General features: G+C 33.6%; 1 protein-coding gene across 2 annotated transcripts in view; it reads right to left on the reverse strand.

Annotated features, from left to right (window-relative positions):
- Window positions 1-13603, reverse strand: part of LOC130902136 (Bardet-Biedl syndrome 4 protein) — a 61426-nt gene that overhangs the window by 25977 nt on the left and 21846 nt on the right. For both annotated transcript variants that reach the window (XM_057813998.1, XM_057813997.1), the window contains exons 6-8: window positions 9990-10143; window positions 5577-5699; window positions 3236-3407 (exon numbers count right to left, since the gene is read on the reverse strand). In XM_057813998.1, the coding sequence (XP_057669981.1) occupies window positions 3236-3407; window positions 5577-5699; window positions 9990-10143 (449 nt within the window). The remainder of the gene's footprint in view (window positions 1-3235; window positions 3408-5576; window positions 5700-9989; window positions 10144-13603) is intronic.

Consider the following 13603-nt stretch of genomic DNA (forward strand, 5'->3'; position numbering starts at 1 on the left):
ACAGTGAGATTGCTCCTTCGTTATAAAAAGTAAAATATTGGGTAGCAGAGTTTAAACGAAGTCGTATGTCCTACGAATTCCAGCATTGCAGTGGTCGAAGAAATGAAGTGACGAGTCCAGAATTGTTGAAGAAAATCCACAATGCGGTACTAGATGATCGTCGACTGAAAGTGCGCGAGCTAGCAGACATAGTACTCTATTCAAAAAGTGAGATATATCGCTTTAAATTGAAAATTTGGACATGAGAAAACTGTGCGCAAGATGGGTGCTGCGTTTGCTCACAATGAAAAAAAAAGAACGTCATGTTTCCATCGAGTATTTGGCAATGTTCCAGAGAAATAAAGCAGAATTTTTGCACTGCTTCATAACAATGAAACGTGGGTTCATCACTTTACACCCGAAACAAAAGAACAATCAAAACAATTGACTGAAAAGGGAAAACCGGATACAAAGAATGCAAAGACCGTTCCATCTGCAGGCAGGGTCATGGTGTCGGTTTTTTGGGATGCCCGTGGGATAATTTTCATTGACTATCTTGAAAAATAAAAAACTATCAACGACGAGTATTATGCGTACTTATTGCAACATTTGAGCGAAGAAATCAAGCAAAAACAGCCCCATTTGGAAAAGAAGAAAGTGTTGTTTCATCAAGACAATGCACTAGCTCACGTAGCTTGAATTGCTACCTCCTACCCTATTAAAAAGAAATGGCTCGGTGGTCAAAAATTTTCCAACAATGGAGAGGGGATGTCGGCAGTTAATGACTATTTTGAGTAGCTTGACTATTCTTATTATAAAAGGATATTGTACATCGCTAGGAAAAGTGTATGGGGCTAAAAGGAGATTACATAGAAAAATAAATATATGTTTTACAAAATTTATATGTTTTCTTCTGGGACTATACTAGCCTTTCTACAAAGATTCATACTAGCTAGACATTAAACTTATCAACGAGTAGTGTGTAGATGAGACTAGACAAGTTTAGGAAAGAATTGATGAACGGAACGGTGCTGCTGTTTCTGTATTTTGAAAACTGTGATATTGATGATATTGGAAGTTGTAAAAGCTGCTGAAAGCTTCTGAAACCATTTCCTGTTGCTAAAAAATTAAGCAGCAGCAGCATCTACAACAACATTTTAACAAAATAAACAACCGGACAAGAAACTACAGTAACGGAAAAACCCTACCATAAACAGTCAGCGTAAATACCTCAAGGACTCACCTACTGAACACATATTAGTCTAAGAGCTGATTGCCACTTCGACTAAGGTACTTTAACAAGGCTGAAACTTTTTCTATGTGTTATTTAATATATTTAAAGAAGAAAAATTAGCTTCTGGCTTTATTTAAAAAAATGTATCTTCACAAATCTAGCTTTCGAGTATATTTTAAATTAGACAATTTTGAGTATAAAAAAAAATTGCAAGTAGATGTAATTGAAGAAAAATATATATGAAATTACCTATGTAATGATATTTTATTATAAATGTCTAACTTTACAAAATAGTTTACAAGATATTTTCTTTAGTAGTTAGATTTGGAAGATGGTACCAGCCGTCTTAGCAGTTTTCGATCCATTTTGCAGATACTTGTAACGGAGCAAATCATCTGGCAACGAAGCCAAATTCGTGAAAACACATTTTTTTAAATAAAAAACAGTAAATATTGTTGCAACCGCGCTAACCCTGCCAGAAGTTGATTTTTCTACTTTAAATATATTAAATAACATATAGAAAAAGTTTCGGCCTTATGAAATTACCTTAGTCGAAGTTGCGACCAGATCTCCGACTATATCTTTACTAAAAGTAAACGACTAGAAATTGAATTCAGCAAACACTATTAGTTACTAGGAAGTCAATCGTAGCAAGCTAAACAATCGTTTTTAAATGTGTATTTATTTAGATTAAGTTATATTAGAAAACAGTGAGGAATAATGTTTTTTTTATGTTTACTGATTTACTGAATGATTAACATAACAAAAAATTTTCATTTATTAATACTATATATAATACAATTCAATATGTCACTGATTTTTTTTTCGTTTGTAAAGAAAGGTTCAATAAGGCAGGATTAACGTGGACATTATTCTATGAAATTACATTCCAGCTAACAAAAAGTTCCTCCAATCAATAAAACAGTTGATGATTATCTTTCTTCATATATTATGAACGATTTCACTTTCAGTGTTATGACACGGCGCGCAGTGATGACAAAAAAGAATACCGTTAGCCCATTTTTCAATGTTTTTTTCTTCGTAAGCAGTTTAGCAAACATTCCAGTATCCCAATGGCCCGTTTAAACGAACTTTTCTCGAATTCTGGTTTTGAGGTCGAAGGATTTGTTTTCAATTTTGAATCGTCCATGTCGGTTGTAAATCGTATTCTTTGATCGCACCTCGTATCGAAAAATTAATAAATCAATTGAACAACACTATGCCAAGTTAATTGAAATTTCAAAAGATGAGTTCATAGTTATAGGGATGAATGTGAATGCTGAAATTATATTGACGAGCATCGCAGATATTGAGTAAATCACCAATTTAAATATCTTATTACAGAAATATAAATCGTCGGCGTCGGTTTGGAGCTAAAAGTCATTTAGTAACAAAATCAATTTTTTTCAGGAGAGCAAAAAAACGAGGATATTTTCATTAAAAATAGGAAAATGATAAATCATTCAAAACTTCCACGCAATTCCATTTTTTAAGTTAAGTTATCTCATTTTTTTGGGTAATTTTATACTTTGGCTCTAGTAAATCGGAAAATCATCCGATTTCGATGAATTTTATTTCAAAATCTTCGTTTTTACGGTCTTTTTACGGTACCAAGTGCTCTAACCTTCACAATTCATATAATGGTAAAACTCATCAAGTGACTATGATGAACTTTAACTTTGATGAAGTTTCTCAAAAAGTTAAATAGTGAATTTTCATATTCTCTGATGTGTATTTATAGCAGTTATATTCACTTGGTGACTTTTTATACTTATGGGAAATGATGATATCAACACACAATGACTTTTTAGCGAATTTGGAAAAAATTGCACTTTCACCTCCAAGCCAACAAAATATTCAGTCGCTGAATCGGACTTTTTTTAATACTATCAATATGAAACCTAAAAGCTATAAAGATACTTGAATTTTGTGCTGCTGACCAGACAATGTTGTTATTAGAATAAAAAATTATTTCAAGTAACATCAATTTATTGAATTTACTGAAAATATATTTCTACTAACCTCCCAAAATGGTGAAAGAGTTAGCTATATCAGGTCTAAGATTCACAGCAGCGCACGCGTAATTGAAAGCTGATGCCGGCTGTATGGTTGCTAGATGACAGAGGCCTAAATTAAAAAGAACTCTCCAATTCAACGGATCAAGCCATAAAGCTCGTTTTAAGCAACTGATTGCCTGGAAGAGATAAGTAGTGGGGGGTTATTTTTATTAAAATGTATTCGTAATCTCTTATAGTCTATTTTCATGTACGAGACAGTCATAAAACCCAATTTCTACTCCAAAACTTATTCCCTTTAGGTTGGATATGGTTTTTTCCTCAAATTTCCATAAATTCACCTTAGCTAACATAAGTTTCCGGTCTGTTACTGGTCTTTTATGAAGACAAGCTGTATAGAATAATAAAAAAAGGTTTTTACAGGCTAATGGCCATGTACATTAAAGATTACATAGCCATATATTCAGAGTACCTATTTGCCAATAATGATTAGAAATTTTGTTTTATTTTAATTCCAAGTTTTTCCATTTAGTGAAGAGGTCCAAGACGTGTATTTTTAACAATTTAGCCTAGTTGCAACTTCCAAAATGCAGTGTGCAGTCTATTGTGCATTCCAAGAGAATATTATGGAAAATTTGGTCCAGGCTACCAAGGTTTTCACCTCCGATTTCCATGAACGTGTATAGATGAAATTTTGACAGCACGTAGGGAATACTTTAAAAAATAAAATCTACCCTATGCCAATGTTTGCTTTTGCGATAGGATGAGATATGCGCAAAAAGGACATTCGAGTCATTCAATTTGTCAATGCTTTTGAATTGATGTGGTACTCAAAATTAAAAGATCGTTAGCTGAACTTTATCGTTTTAGTATCTTTTTCCTTCTGTTCCATTATTGAAATAATGAAAAATATGGCATCGCTTCAATTCTATATAGAATAAATCATTTTTGTTTAATCAGATAGTTTTTCGATTGAATTATTTTCAAAAAGTTCAAGTCTAAAAATTTCATTCATTAAATGTTTGATGATCAATAAACTTCCATCCTCTTTTGTAATTAAATAACCCTTCTCTATGATTTTCATTCGCATTCGCGGTATCTTCTACTTTAGTTCGCAATTTTAGAGGAGAATTAATTTCCTTGTGGAGAATAATGTAGTGGTTATCCGTCGTTCCGGAATCTCAGATAAGATGCACAACTTGTGTTAATTAGTTAGAATGCAATTGAAACAGATTTAAATGGAGTGATACTTTAAAAACTCTAATTAAAAGAACAAGGTGAATCTTAACATCAAACTTATGCTGAAAATTATTCTTTTATAATTAACAGATAATGTGTGTGATAGAGATATGGAAGATTGGCACCAAAAACATTCAACTACTAAGAAGAACCAAGGCAATCAACCATTGATTTAGGTAGAAGTCATTCCAAATGTTTATATTTTATTAAAGAAGGTCCAATTGGAACAGCACCTTACCTCAACTTTTTTATACCAATGGGTCGACTGATTTTGCTATAAGAAAGTAAATTGTTAATAATACGGAAAATAGATAACAGAGCACTGCGAGGGAGCTTTCAGGGAGAAAACGTAGAGGAAAACCAATTCTAAGATGGAAAATATACATGCCGGAGATAGGTAGAAACCCAATTTAGAAGAATGGAATATAACAAAACTGTGTAGGACAAAAATAATATTTTGATACAACCAATCGATAAAATTATTGTAACTGAATCTTACGACATTAATTGTCAGTTACATCCGTATGTCTTTCTATTCTTAAGGATGTAAGACGTGTAGTTCCTTTACTCTTTTCTCAGTAGGTTTGTTGATTGCGTCCAACCAGGTCTTCCTCTACTTATGGTTCTCAATGTTCTGGATTTTAATATCCTTCTTATTATATTTTCCCCGCACTATAATAAGGTACGGGAGCTTTTTCAATAGAGTTTGAACTTCTTATAAAGAGAGAAAACACTTCAGTATACCAAATACCAAAAAGAAGCGAGTAAAGAGAGGTAGAAAATAGTAAATCTGATGCTTTTTTTCTCTCTTTCTATAAAACGATTTCACTTTCTATCTTCAATATAATTATGTATTTCGATTATGACAGGAGAGTGAATATCATTATTTTGATAACAATCCAGGACAGTCGTTATAACACACACTTGTTAGTTTCGAGTACTCTACCCAATAACACAATTGAATGGAAAAACTAATTAGAGGAAACTTGAAAGGCACAAAAATTAAAAAATTAAGAGCGTACGAAAAATTACATTCGATACAAAAACCTTATATATACCTACTATTATTCGTACAATGTTTTTACATCCAAGTTTACTTTATAACTTACCGCGACATATTTTTGTTTGGCATAAAAACAAACGCCGATATTGTTCCAGAGCACAATAGAATCCGGTTGATAATGGATGGCCATTTTGTATTTTGACAATGCCACGTCGTAGTCCTCGTGTTTCTAAAAAAATGATGAATAAAACTCATATATAAGTGACTAATGTTGTATTTCTGAAAACAAAGACTTTGCATCAAATACAGATGACATATAATTTGGAAACTTCCTTTTCATGCTTACAGTGAACGGCCAAATTATGGAATAAAATTATCAGTTTCGAAAAGGTGGTTTGCTAAAATTACGAGAATGTATTGATATCTAGTTAGCCTAGACCAGTTCCGTACATAAACAAAATATTGCGTTACTATAGAAACGAACAATAACTTATTAGAAGTGTCAGTGTAAAGTTTGACGTCAAAATTGTAAACCAGAGTTACGCAATGAATTAGAAGAAAAAAGATGTTCACCGAAATTCTGAAAATCGAAAAATTGGAGTATCGAGCCATCATCAAGTGCCTGTATTTAAAAGGGTTGAGAGGTAAGCAGATTTACGAAGATATGCTTAATACCCTTGGTGATCAATGTCCTTCGTATGCGACCGTGAAAAATTGAACTGCAAGCTTCAAAAGAGGTGACTTTCCCATTGAAGATGATGACCGATCGGGAAGGCCAAATTCTATGCCAATCCCCGAAAATATCGATGCAGTTCATGACATGATTTTATCAGACCATCGAATTGGGCTAAAACGGATATCTGAAGTACTGAATATTTCATACGATCGCGTTCATTATATAGTTCACGTCAATTTGAACATGAGAAAAATTGCTGCAAAATAGATCCCCAAATGTTTGAATGTTGACCAAAAGTGGGCAAGGGTAGAAGCATCGCGTTCGATCTGTGCTCGATTTGAAAACGATGTAGACTTCTTAAACCGAATTGTTACTATAGATGAGACTTGGGTACATTTCTGCGATCCGGAAACGAAGCAACAATCGATGAAATGGCGGTACTCTGGTTCTCCAAGACCTAAGAAGTTTCGTGTCCAAAAATCTGCTAGAAAAGTTCTTGCTTCAGTTTTTTGGGATTGCCATGAAGTAATCATGATTGATTTTTCGGATAAGGGTAGAACAATAACTGGAGATTACTATTCGACATTACTAAACACTCTACGGAAAAAAATTGAAGAGAAAAGACGCGGAAAGCTATCCAAAGGTGTTTTGGCTTTGCAGGACAACGCCCCTGCACACAAATCTCATGTTGCCATGCAAAAAATTCGTGACTTAAGGTTTGAATTATCTCTTTCCTCAACTGAAAAAAAGTTTAAAAGGTCGTAAATTTTCTTCCCACCAGGAGAGGTAATATAAGCTGTGGAGGTCTGGTTTGCAGAGTAAGAAGAAATATTTTTTTTAGGTCTAGAGACGTTGCAGGTTCGCTGTAATAAATGCATCCAATTAAGAGGAGAATATGTTAAGTAATAAAATATTTTGACATTGAAATTTTTTTCGGTTCTATAGTACGCTAAAAATTGTTCAATATATCCTCGTACGAAGAACCTCGATTTTTCTTCTAATATATCTATGTTCTGAGTGACATTTTTTAGATCGGTGATGATATGGTGTTAAATGTTTCAGTAGAGAATGAGCATACTATCTCCCTCCACTTCATAAGATTTTGTGCTTCTGCGTCCCATTGCAGGAATAAAGTCTGCTGCTACTGCATCCTTCCTCGTCTTCTGCCTTCCTTGATTTTTCATATTTTACAAAAACTAGAGAATCACTCTACATTTCAAGAAGTGTTAACGAAGAAATGTTTTTGACATCAACAAACTGTGTAAGTTCAACTGTAGATTCAATTCTATCATTTCAATGTCAAAGTATTATTCAATCAGCTACATTCGAAATTAAAAATGGCAAATACATCAAATAAGTGCCGGAAATTAACAAATGTATTTCTGCTTGAAAGACTTCATTATTCTGTGGCAATTCACCATAGAATCAATAGACAGGCATAATTTAATTTAGTATGAAGTAAATTGTGTCACTTTGTCCATTAAATTGAAAAATTAATATTTTCTGATGACAATAAAGCTTAAGAAGACGATTATATTGTGTTACTCTCGACCTTCACGACAAAACTACTCATTTCTATGCTGCCGGCCATTTCTCGTATTCCAATGAAAATTAAGAAAGTCAGTGGTACCAGATATTTCATGCCACTATTTCAATGGGTACCAGATGAATGCAAGCTATACTTTCAATCAAGAGAGAGAAAGAGAAATGCTTCATTGTCAGAAAATTGTTACAATAACAACAAAAGCTTGTAAAAATTGGAAAACAAACATAAAAATAACGAAATAAAGATACAAATAAAACAAAATTTCAACATAAAGAAGAAAATCACAATAAGTAATAACATTATAGGTAATAGTGATATGTAATAATTAGTATATAAGTCCATAGCAAAAATTAAACCAGTATGCAGCATGTCCAGAATTGAATATTATTATTAGAATGGAAGTCGTTAGTTTCCAGTAAATACGCACTGAAATTATTGCGGAATTCGGGAAAAGATGATATCCATTTTAATCCAATTAGCAAGTGATTGTGCATTTTTTGCATTGTAAAATATTGAGTCCTTAACTAATTCTGAACGTGGAGTAAATAGGTAAAAGTCGTGCTCCGCGTTTCTAAGTGGATAGCCGACAACGTCATTTCTGAAATATCTAGCAGCTCTCTTTTATTTGAATCAAATTGAGTCGCAGCACACGTACCCCTGAAGGGTAGGGCATATCGGAGATGCGATTCAATAAGGACATAATAAGTGGATGGGTAAGTTCAGTTCTGTGGAAACTGATCTCAGCGCAAAACAAGAGAAACTTAATTCCTTAGATAAGGCGGCAATATGTAACTCCCATTTCAAGCCCTAGGAATTTTACAGATTCAACAACGTAAATAGTGGTGTCATTAATAAAAAAGGCAGCGATGTATTTCCATATGATAAAACTTTAGTTTTAGAAACGTTGAGACAAAGAAGATTAGGTGATTAGGTCACTAGATATCTATGGAGTGCCGTGAGATCAGGGTTGCTCCAAGAGTGTCGTCTGCAATTTTATCACTGATGTCTAGATAGGCGATGTCGTTTAGAAACAGAAGAAACGATCCTAGTATTGATCCTTGGGGCACTCCACATTCTATTGGCTTGTAAGAAGACATTGTTGTATCAACAAGCTGACTTCTGTTGGTAAAGTATGACTTGAACCATAGGTGTTACCCTGAAATCGTAGTACTGCAATTTGTTAATTAAAATATCATGATTAACACAATCGGAAGCCTTAGAAAAATCACAAAAAGTTGTTGCTGTGGAGTGATGGCTGTTTAGGCTAGAGTAGTCATTAGTTAGGAGCCTCTATTTCACCAATCATCTTTCTATGATCTTAGATCTTAGATCAATCCCTCATGGCATGAATTAACCTGACTTTCCTGAGTAGGAAATTTTTACGAGCTGAAGAAAATCTTGCTTGTTCTTCTTTATGAGAATTATAAAGAATATCCACACAATATTAAGGTAGATAGTAATTATGTGAGTCATAAATAATTTTCAAGTACAATTGTTAAATTTTGATTTAGTGCCACAATAATTTTTTTAAATTTCTGAAGAAAATCGTATTTCTCATAATTATGGCCAATGAGTCAAACGTACATAAAAACTGGAAAGAATTACTGTCCAAATTGTTGGATCTTTGTGTTACGAGTGTGAAAAGAAAAGCTTTAAAGGTTTTGGAGTTTCCTATAAAGTTGATTATTTCGATTGGCAATGCTGCACTTAGCAATATTGAAAGCAAAGGCAGAAATGTAACGATTTGAAGCCAATACAGTATTTCTGTGATTATACAAACAATCCATCAGAAGCCACTATTGCCCCGTATGCAGTTCCAAACTGGTTTACCTCTTCATCATTACAAAGGAGAACTAGGTTTTTCCATTCAATAACAAAATCTTTATCACAATAAAAAATTTGATCCTTTAAACGATGATTAGATTAAAATAAAAATAATAAATGTTGAAGCAATGTATCAATTATCCCCGATTTGCTCTACTGCGAATAAATATTGACGACAACGTTGATATCTCTTAATAATCAATATTCTGAATACTCAAATTTATATAACTCTGTGTCAATTATACTTTCATTCATAATTCATCCTTCAAATTGTAATCAAACTCTCATTTCGTCGTCAATCTCGTAAATTCAAAATTAGTTTAATAAGTAAAATACCGGAAAATATGTATCCGTTCCAAATGACAACGGTCCGTTAATTCTCTCAGAATATTTATAAACGTTTAAAAACCAGTTCCGTAAGGATTAGGAGATACTTTTAGTCGGAAAATTCTAACTAGAAAATTTCAGAATACCTGTATAATACATCCTATCGCCAACAAGGCTTTCGTATGAGTTGGCTCCAATGCCAAAGCTGAACTTAATCTTTCAAAAGAAAATTCGTTCTGACCTATTTTCAAAAAAAGAAGTCCCGATTCAGTTAACATGCTCACGCTGTCTGGACAGGACCTGGAAATAAATAACGGATTTAGAAGAGAATAACTGATGAAATATGATTCGGCGGGTAGATCATTTTATGACAATCCTCTCAATCACGTTGTAATATTTTTACGTTTTTATTTTTGTACACACCTTTCACTCTCCATAACGTTTGCAGTTTTATAAAGCTCTAATAGGTGATCGATAAGTTGATATATTTGATAGCCAACTGATGATATTTGATTTTGTCAATCGTCACTGTTAGAAAATAGAAGGTTGTAATGAATTTTTTTAGTTTTTTATATAATTATTTTTCAATATTCGAGAAATAGCTTATTCTTCTTTACTTTGTAACTAACTCTTCACCCATCTGAATAACCAGCTGTCGAATAGTCTGGAAGTACTCTGAAGAACATTCAAGGATCTCGGAGGCTATAAAAGCAGCGAACAGATCTTAAGTATATTTTCAAGAAAACTGGAGGATATCCACCGAGAAATTCAATTAATTTTCAATGGAGAACCTGGAAAACCAAAAGTTGGAACTAAAGATACAAATGAAGATGTAAGATGTCCCTATTTAAGATATTCTAGATAGTATTGATTACTTTAAACGGATATTAAGGTGATTTTAAGCTCACGCACGATGACATTCTAGGAATAACGACAACGATAAGACAATGAATGACCCCTGAACGAGTTACAAAGATTTGATATAGAAAACTGTTCCAGCGGGAATTGTGACGATGTTCCACTGTGATACTGTTGTTTGTCTTCAAGTTTGGTAAAGGCACAGCGAGAGAACCTTGTGCTTATATGCTGGTGAAGATCCTGTTCGGTAGTATAAAGACATTTCCGTGGACTTGATGTACGGCTGCAAGATGCCACTGTAGAGGTCTACAGGTCAGATCACAGTGAAAGTCCACTTCGGTGATACAGTGCAGGCCTTTTGCTAACGGTCGCACGGAAGTTTAGGATGAAAAAAGGGGTGTATAATCGCTGGTTTCGGATGCTATTATCTAGAAGATCAACAGTGGGCTGCTAAAAGATTGGAGGATCACTGTTCGTAAACTTGTTGAACGCATTCCTGAAGCTTCCATATGACACAATGATAATACACTCAAACATATAATGTGAAACATTGACCAAACTCAAGCGTGAAATCCAGAATCGCCGGAGAGAACAACTGACGGAGTGAATAGTGCTTCTTCACGACAACGCTCTACCCTACGTCTCCCGTTCAACACAGGGGCTCCCTAAAGAAATTTGGGTGGACTGTTATGCCTCATTCCCTGTACGGCCCGGACTTCCAAAGTAAACAGCAGTGTAAGCTTCTCAACAATTCTTCAAAAATATATATATATACGTGATTCATCGTTAAATTTCTAAAAAAAAACAATTCAAATGAAAATGCATCCAAAGAACAAGCGGTATATATCTAAGGAAGAACAAACGCAAAGCAAATTTTTCTGATCTATGTAATAGTCATTTGTTTTCTTATTTGAGAACAATATTTTTAGTGCATGTTAACAAAACTTAAGAGGGTAAACCCTTCCATAGGCTTGCACTTCTCCGTCCCGATAAATTGAATTTTTGGGCGTCTGCCGGCGAAGTCAATGTTCATGATCCGCGTCTGCCTGTCGAGTAGGTCTTGCAAATATTGCTATATACGGAATTATTTACCGTGGTAGTATCGGTAAAATAGATTCAGCTCGGTGAATTCTATGCACTAATCTGTCCAAAATTCTGGTCAAATCTAGATCGCCTATAAGTCAAATTACTCTATTCAGTATTGAATCGAACATCTTCAGGGAATGGCTTCAAATATGCGAACAATATTCTAAAGGTAGAGTAATCTGGACATTATAGAGAATTAAAACTTTTGCGGACTATATAGTTTTTTGGTTTTAATGAGGGCTTCAAGCTTTTGTGCTGCCTTGGTTAAATCGACCACGTGAGTATGTCAGGACATATTGCTTCCAATCTCAATACACAATAAGCGAATTTGTAGTGATGATGATATTTTATGTCCAGACAGGAAGAAATCCTGAGCTGCAGTACCCGTTTTAATTGTAAAAATAGCAGCCTGGGTCTTTGTTGCATTAAAGTCAGTCAGTTTGCTACAGGTCAGATCCTGTTGCTACCTACGGATTTGGGTAGTAGCCGAGTTTATTGGGGTGGTTGATTTGAAAAACGACACAACTTCTTTTGAATATAATATATCTGGTTTTCATTGACAATAAGGTTATCAATCAATCTGCTACTTCGTATTGGTTATTCATCATGTATTATTCGACTGTTCGTTTCATTTACTCAACCAGTTCACTACCTATTCATCAATATTATCCACCTTTTTTCCATTCGATTTGTGTCTAATATCATTTTAGCTCATGCTTTTATTGTTTATTCGTCGTAGTATTATTAATGTAGCCCATAAAAGGGCTAGAAAAAATTTTCATACTTTCAGCATAGATTTAGTTTTCTTACATTATATTAAAGAATGATAATCTGACAAAAAATTTTCATTATAATTCGCAAGTTGAGTGAAAACCGAATAAATTCTATAATAGAAGCCTTTTATTCCACTCATACTTATTGCTTGACGCATTTTTCGTATACGGAGAGTGAATCTCTTATTCAAAAGACGTCTCTATGTGACCTCTTCGTAAAGAAGTGTTGTCATACATTTTTAAGGAAAATTCTGAACGTGTTATTTATAGAATGAATTTGAGTTGAGAAAAATTAGTGTCGTGATGTGAGAAAATCTCTTTCAAACGACGAAAACATTTGTGCTCATTTTTTAATAAAAAATATGAAAATATATAAAAGTAGAGGATAAATCGTAGTCGGATTTTCTCTTACATGAAAGAATAAATCCAAGGGAAGTGAGATTATTTACAAAAATGATTTTGTTACGGTTGAGTTTTGCGTTGAAAATTAGCTACAGAACTTATCAAGGTACAATATAATTGTCAGTCATCTTCGACTATATATATATATATATATATATATATATATATATATATATATATATATATATATATATATATGTACCGCTGAGGGTGTCTTTTTATTCATGCCGAAATTTCCGCCACTATTTTCTATTTCTATCATTTTCCTTCACAAATTTCGACAATTGTGTTTTCTCAAGTCCTCTCTAATCGCTTCGTTTCTTATTCGACCTTTTCTGGTGACTCATCTGACTCTGTTTAAGTACTTTATTTCTGCTAATTTTGCTTTTGAGTTTGTGAGTACCCAGGTTATTAACATGTTCAGAAAATGGTCGATTTATACACGTTCATTTTAAATATTCTCTTGTTATTTCTCTTCTCTCCAGATAATTTCTGTTTAACGCACAATAAAGTTTAATTGCCACGCCTATTCTTCTATTCACTTCTTTTAGATTTTTATCGCGTTGTATATCTACACCTGAATATTTGAAACTCTTCACTCATTCCAATTGCATTTATGTTCGTTAATTTTAATTCATGTT

This window comes from Diorhabda carinulata, chromosome X, assembly GCF_026250575.1.
Source record: "Diorhabda carinulata isolate Delta chromosome X, icDioCari1.1, whole genome shotgun sequence".
Lineage (NCBI taxonomy): Eukaryota > Metazoa > Arthropoda > Insecta > Coleoptera > Chrysomelidae > Diorhabda > Diorhabda carinulata.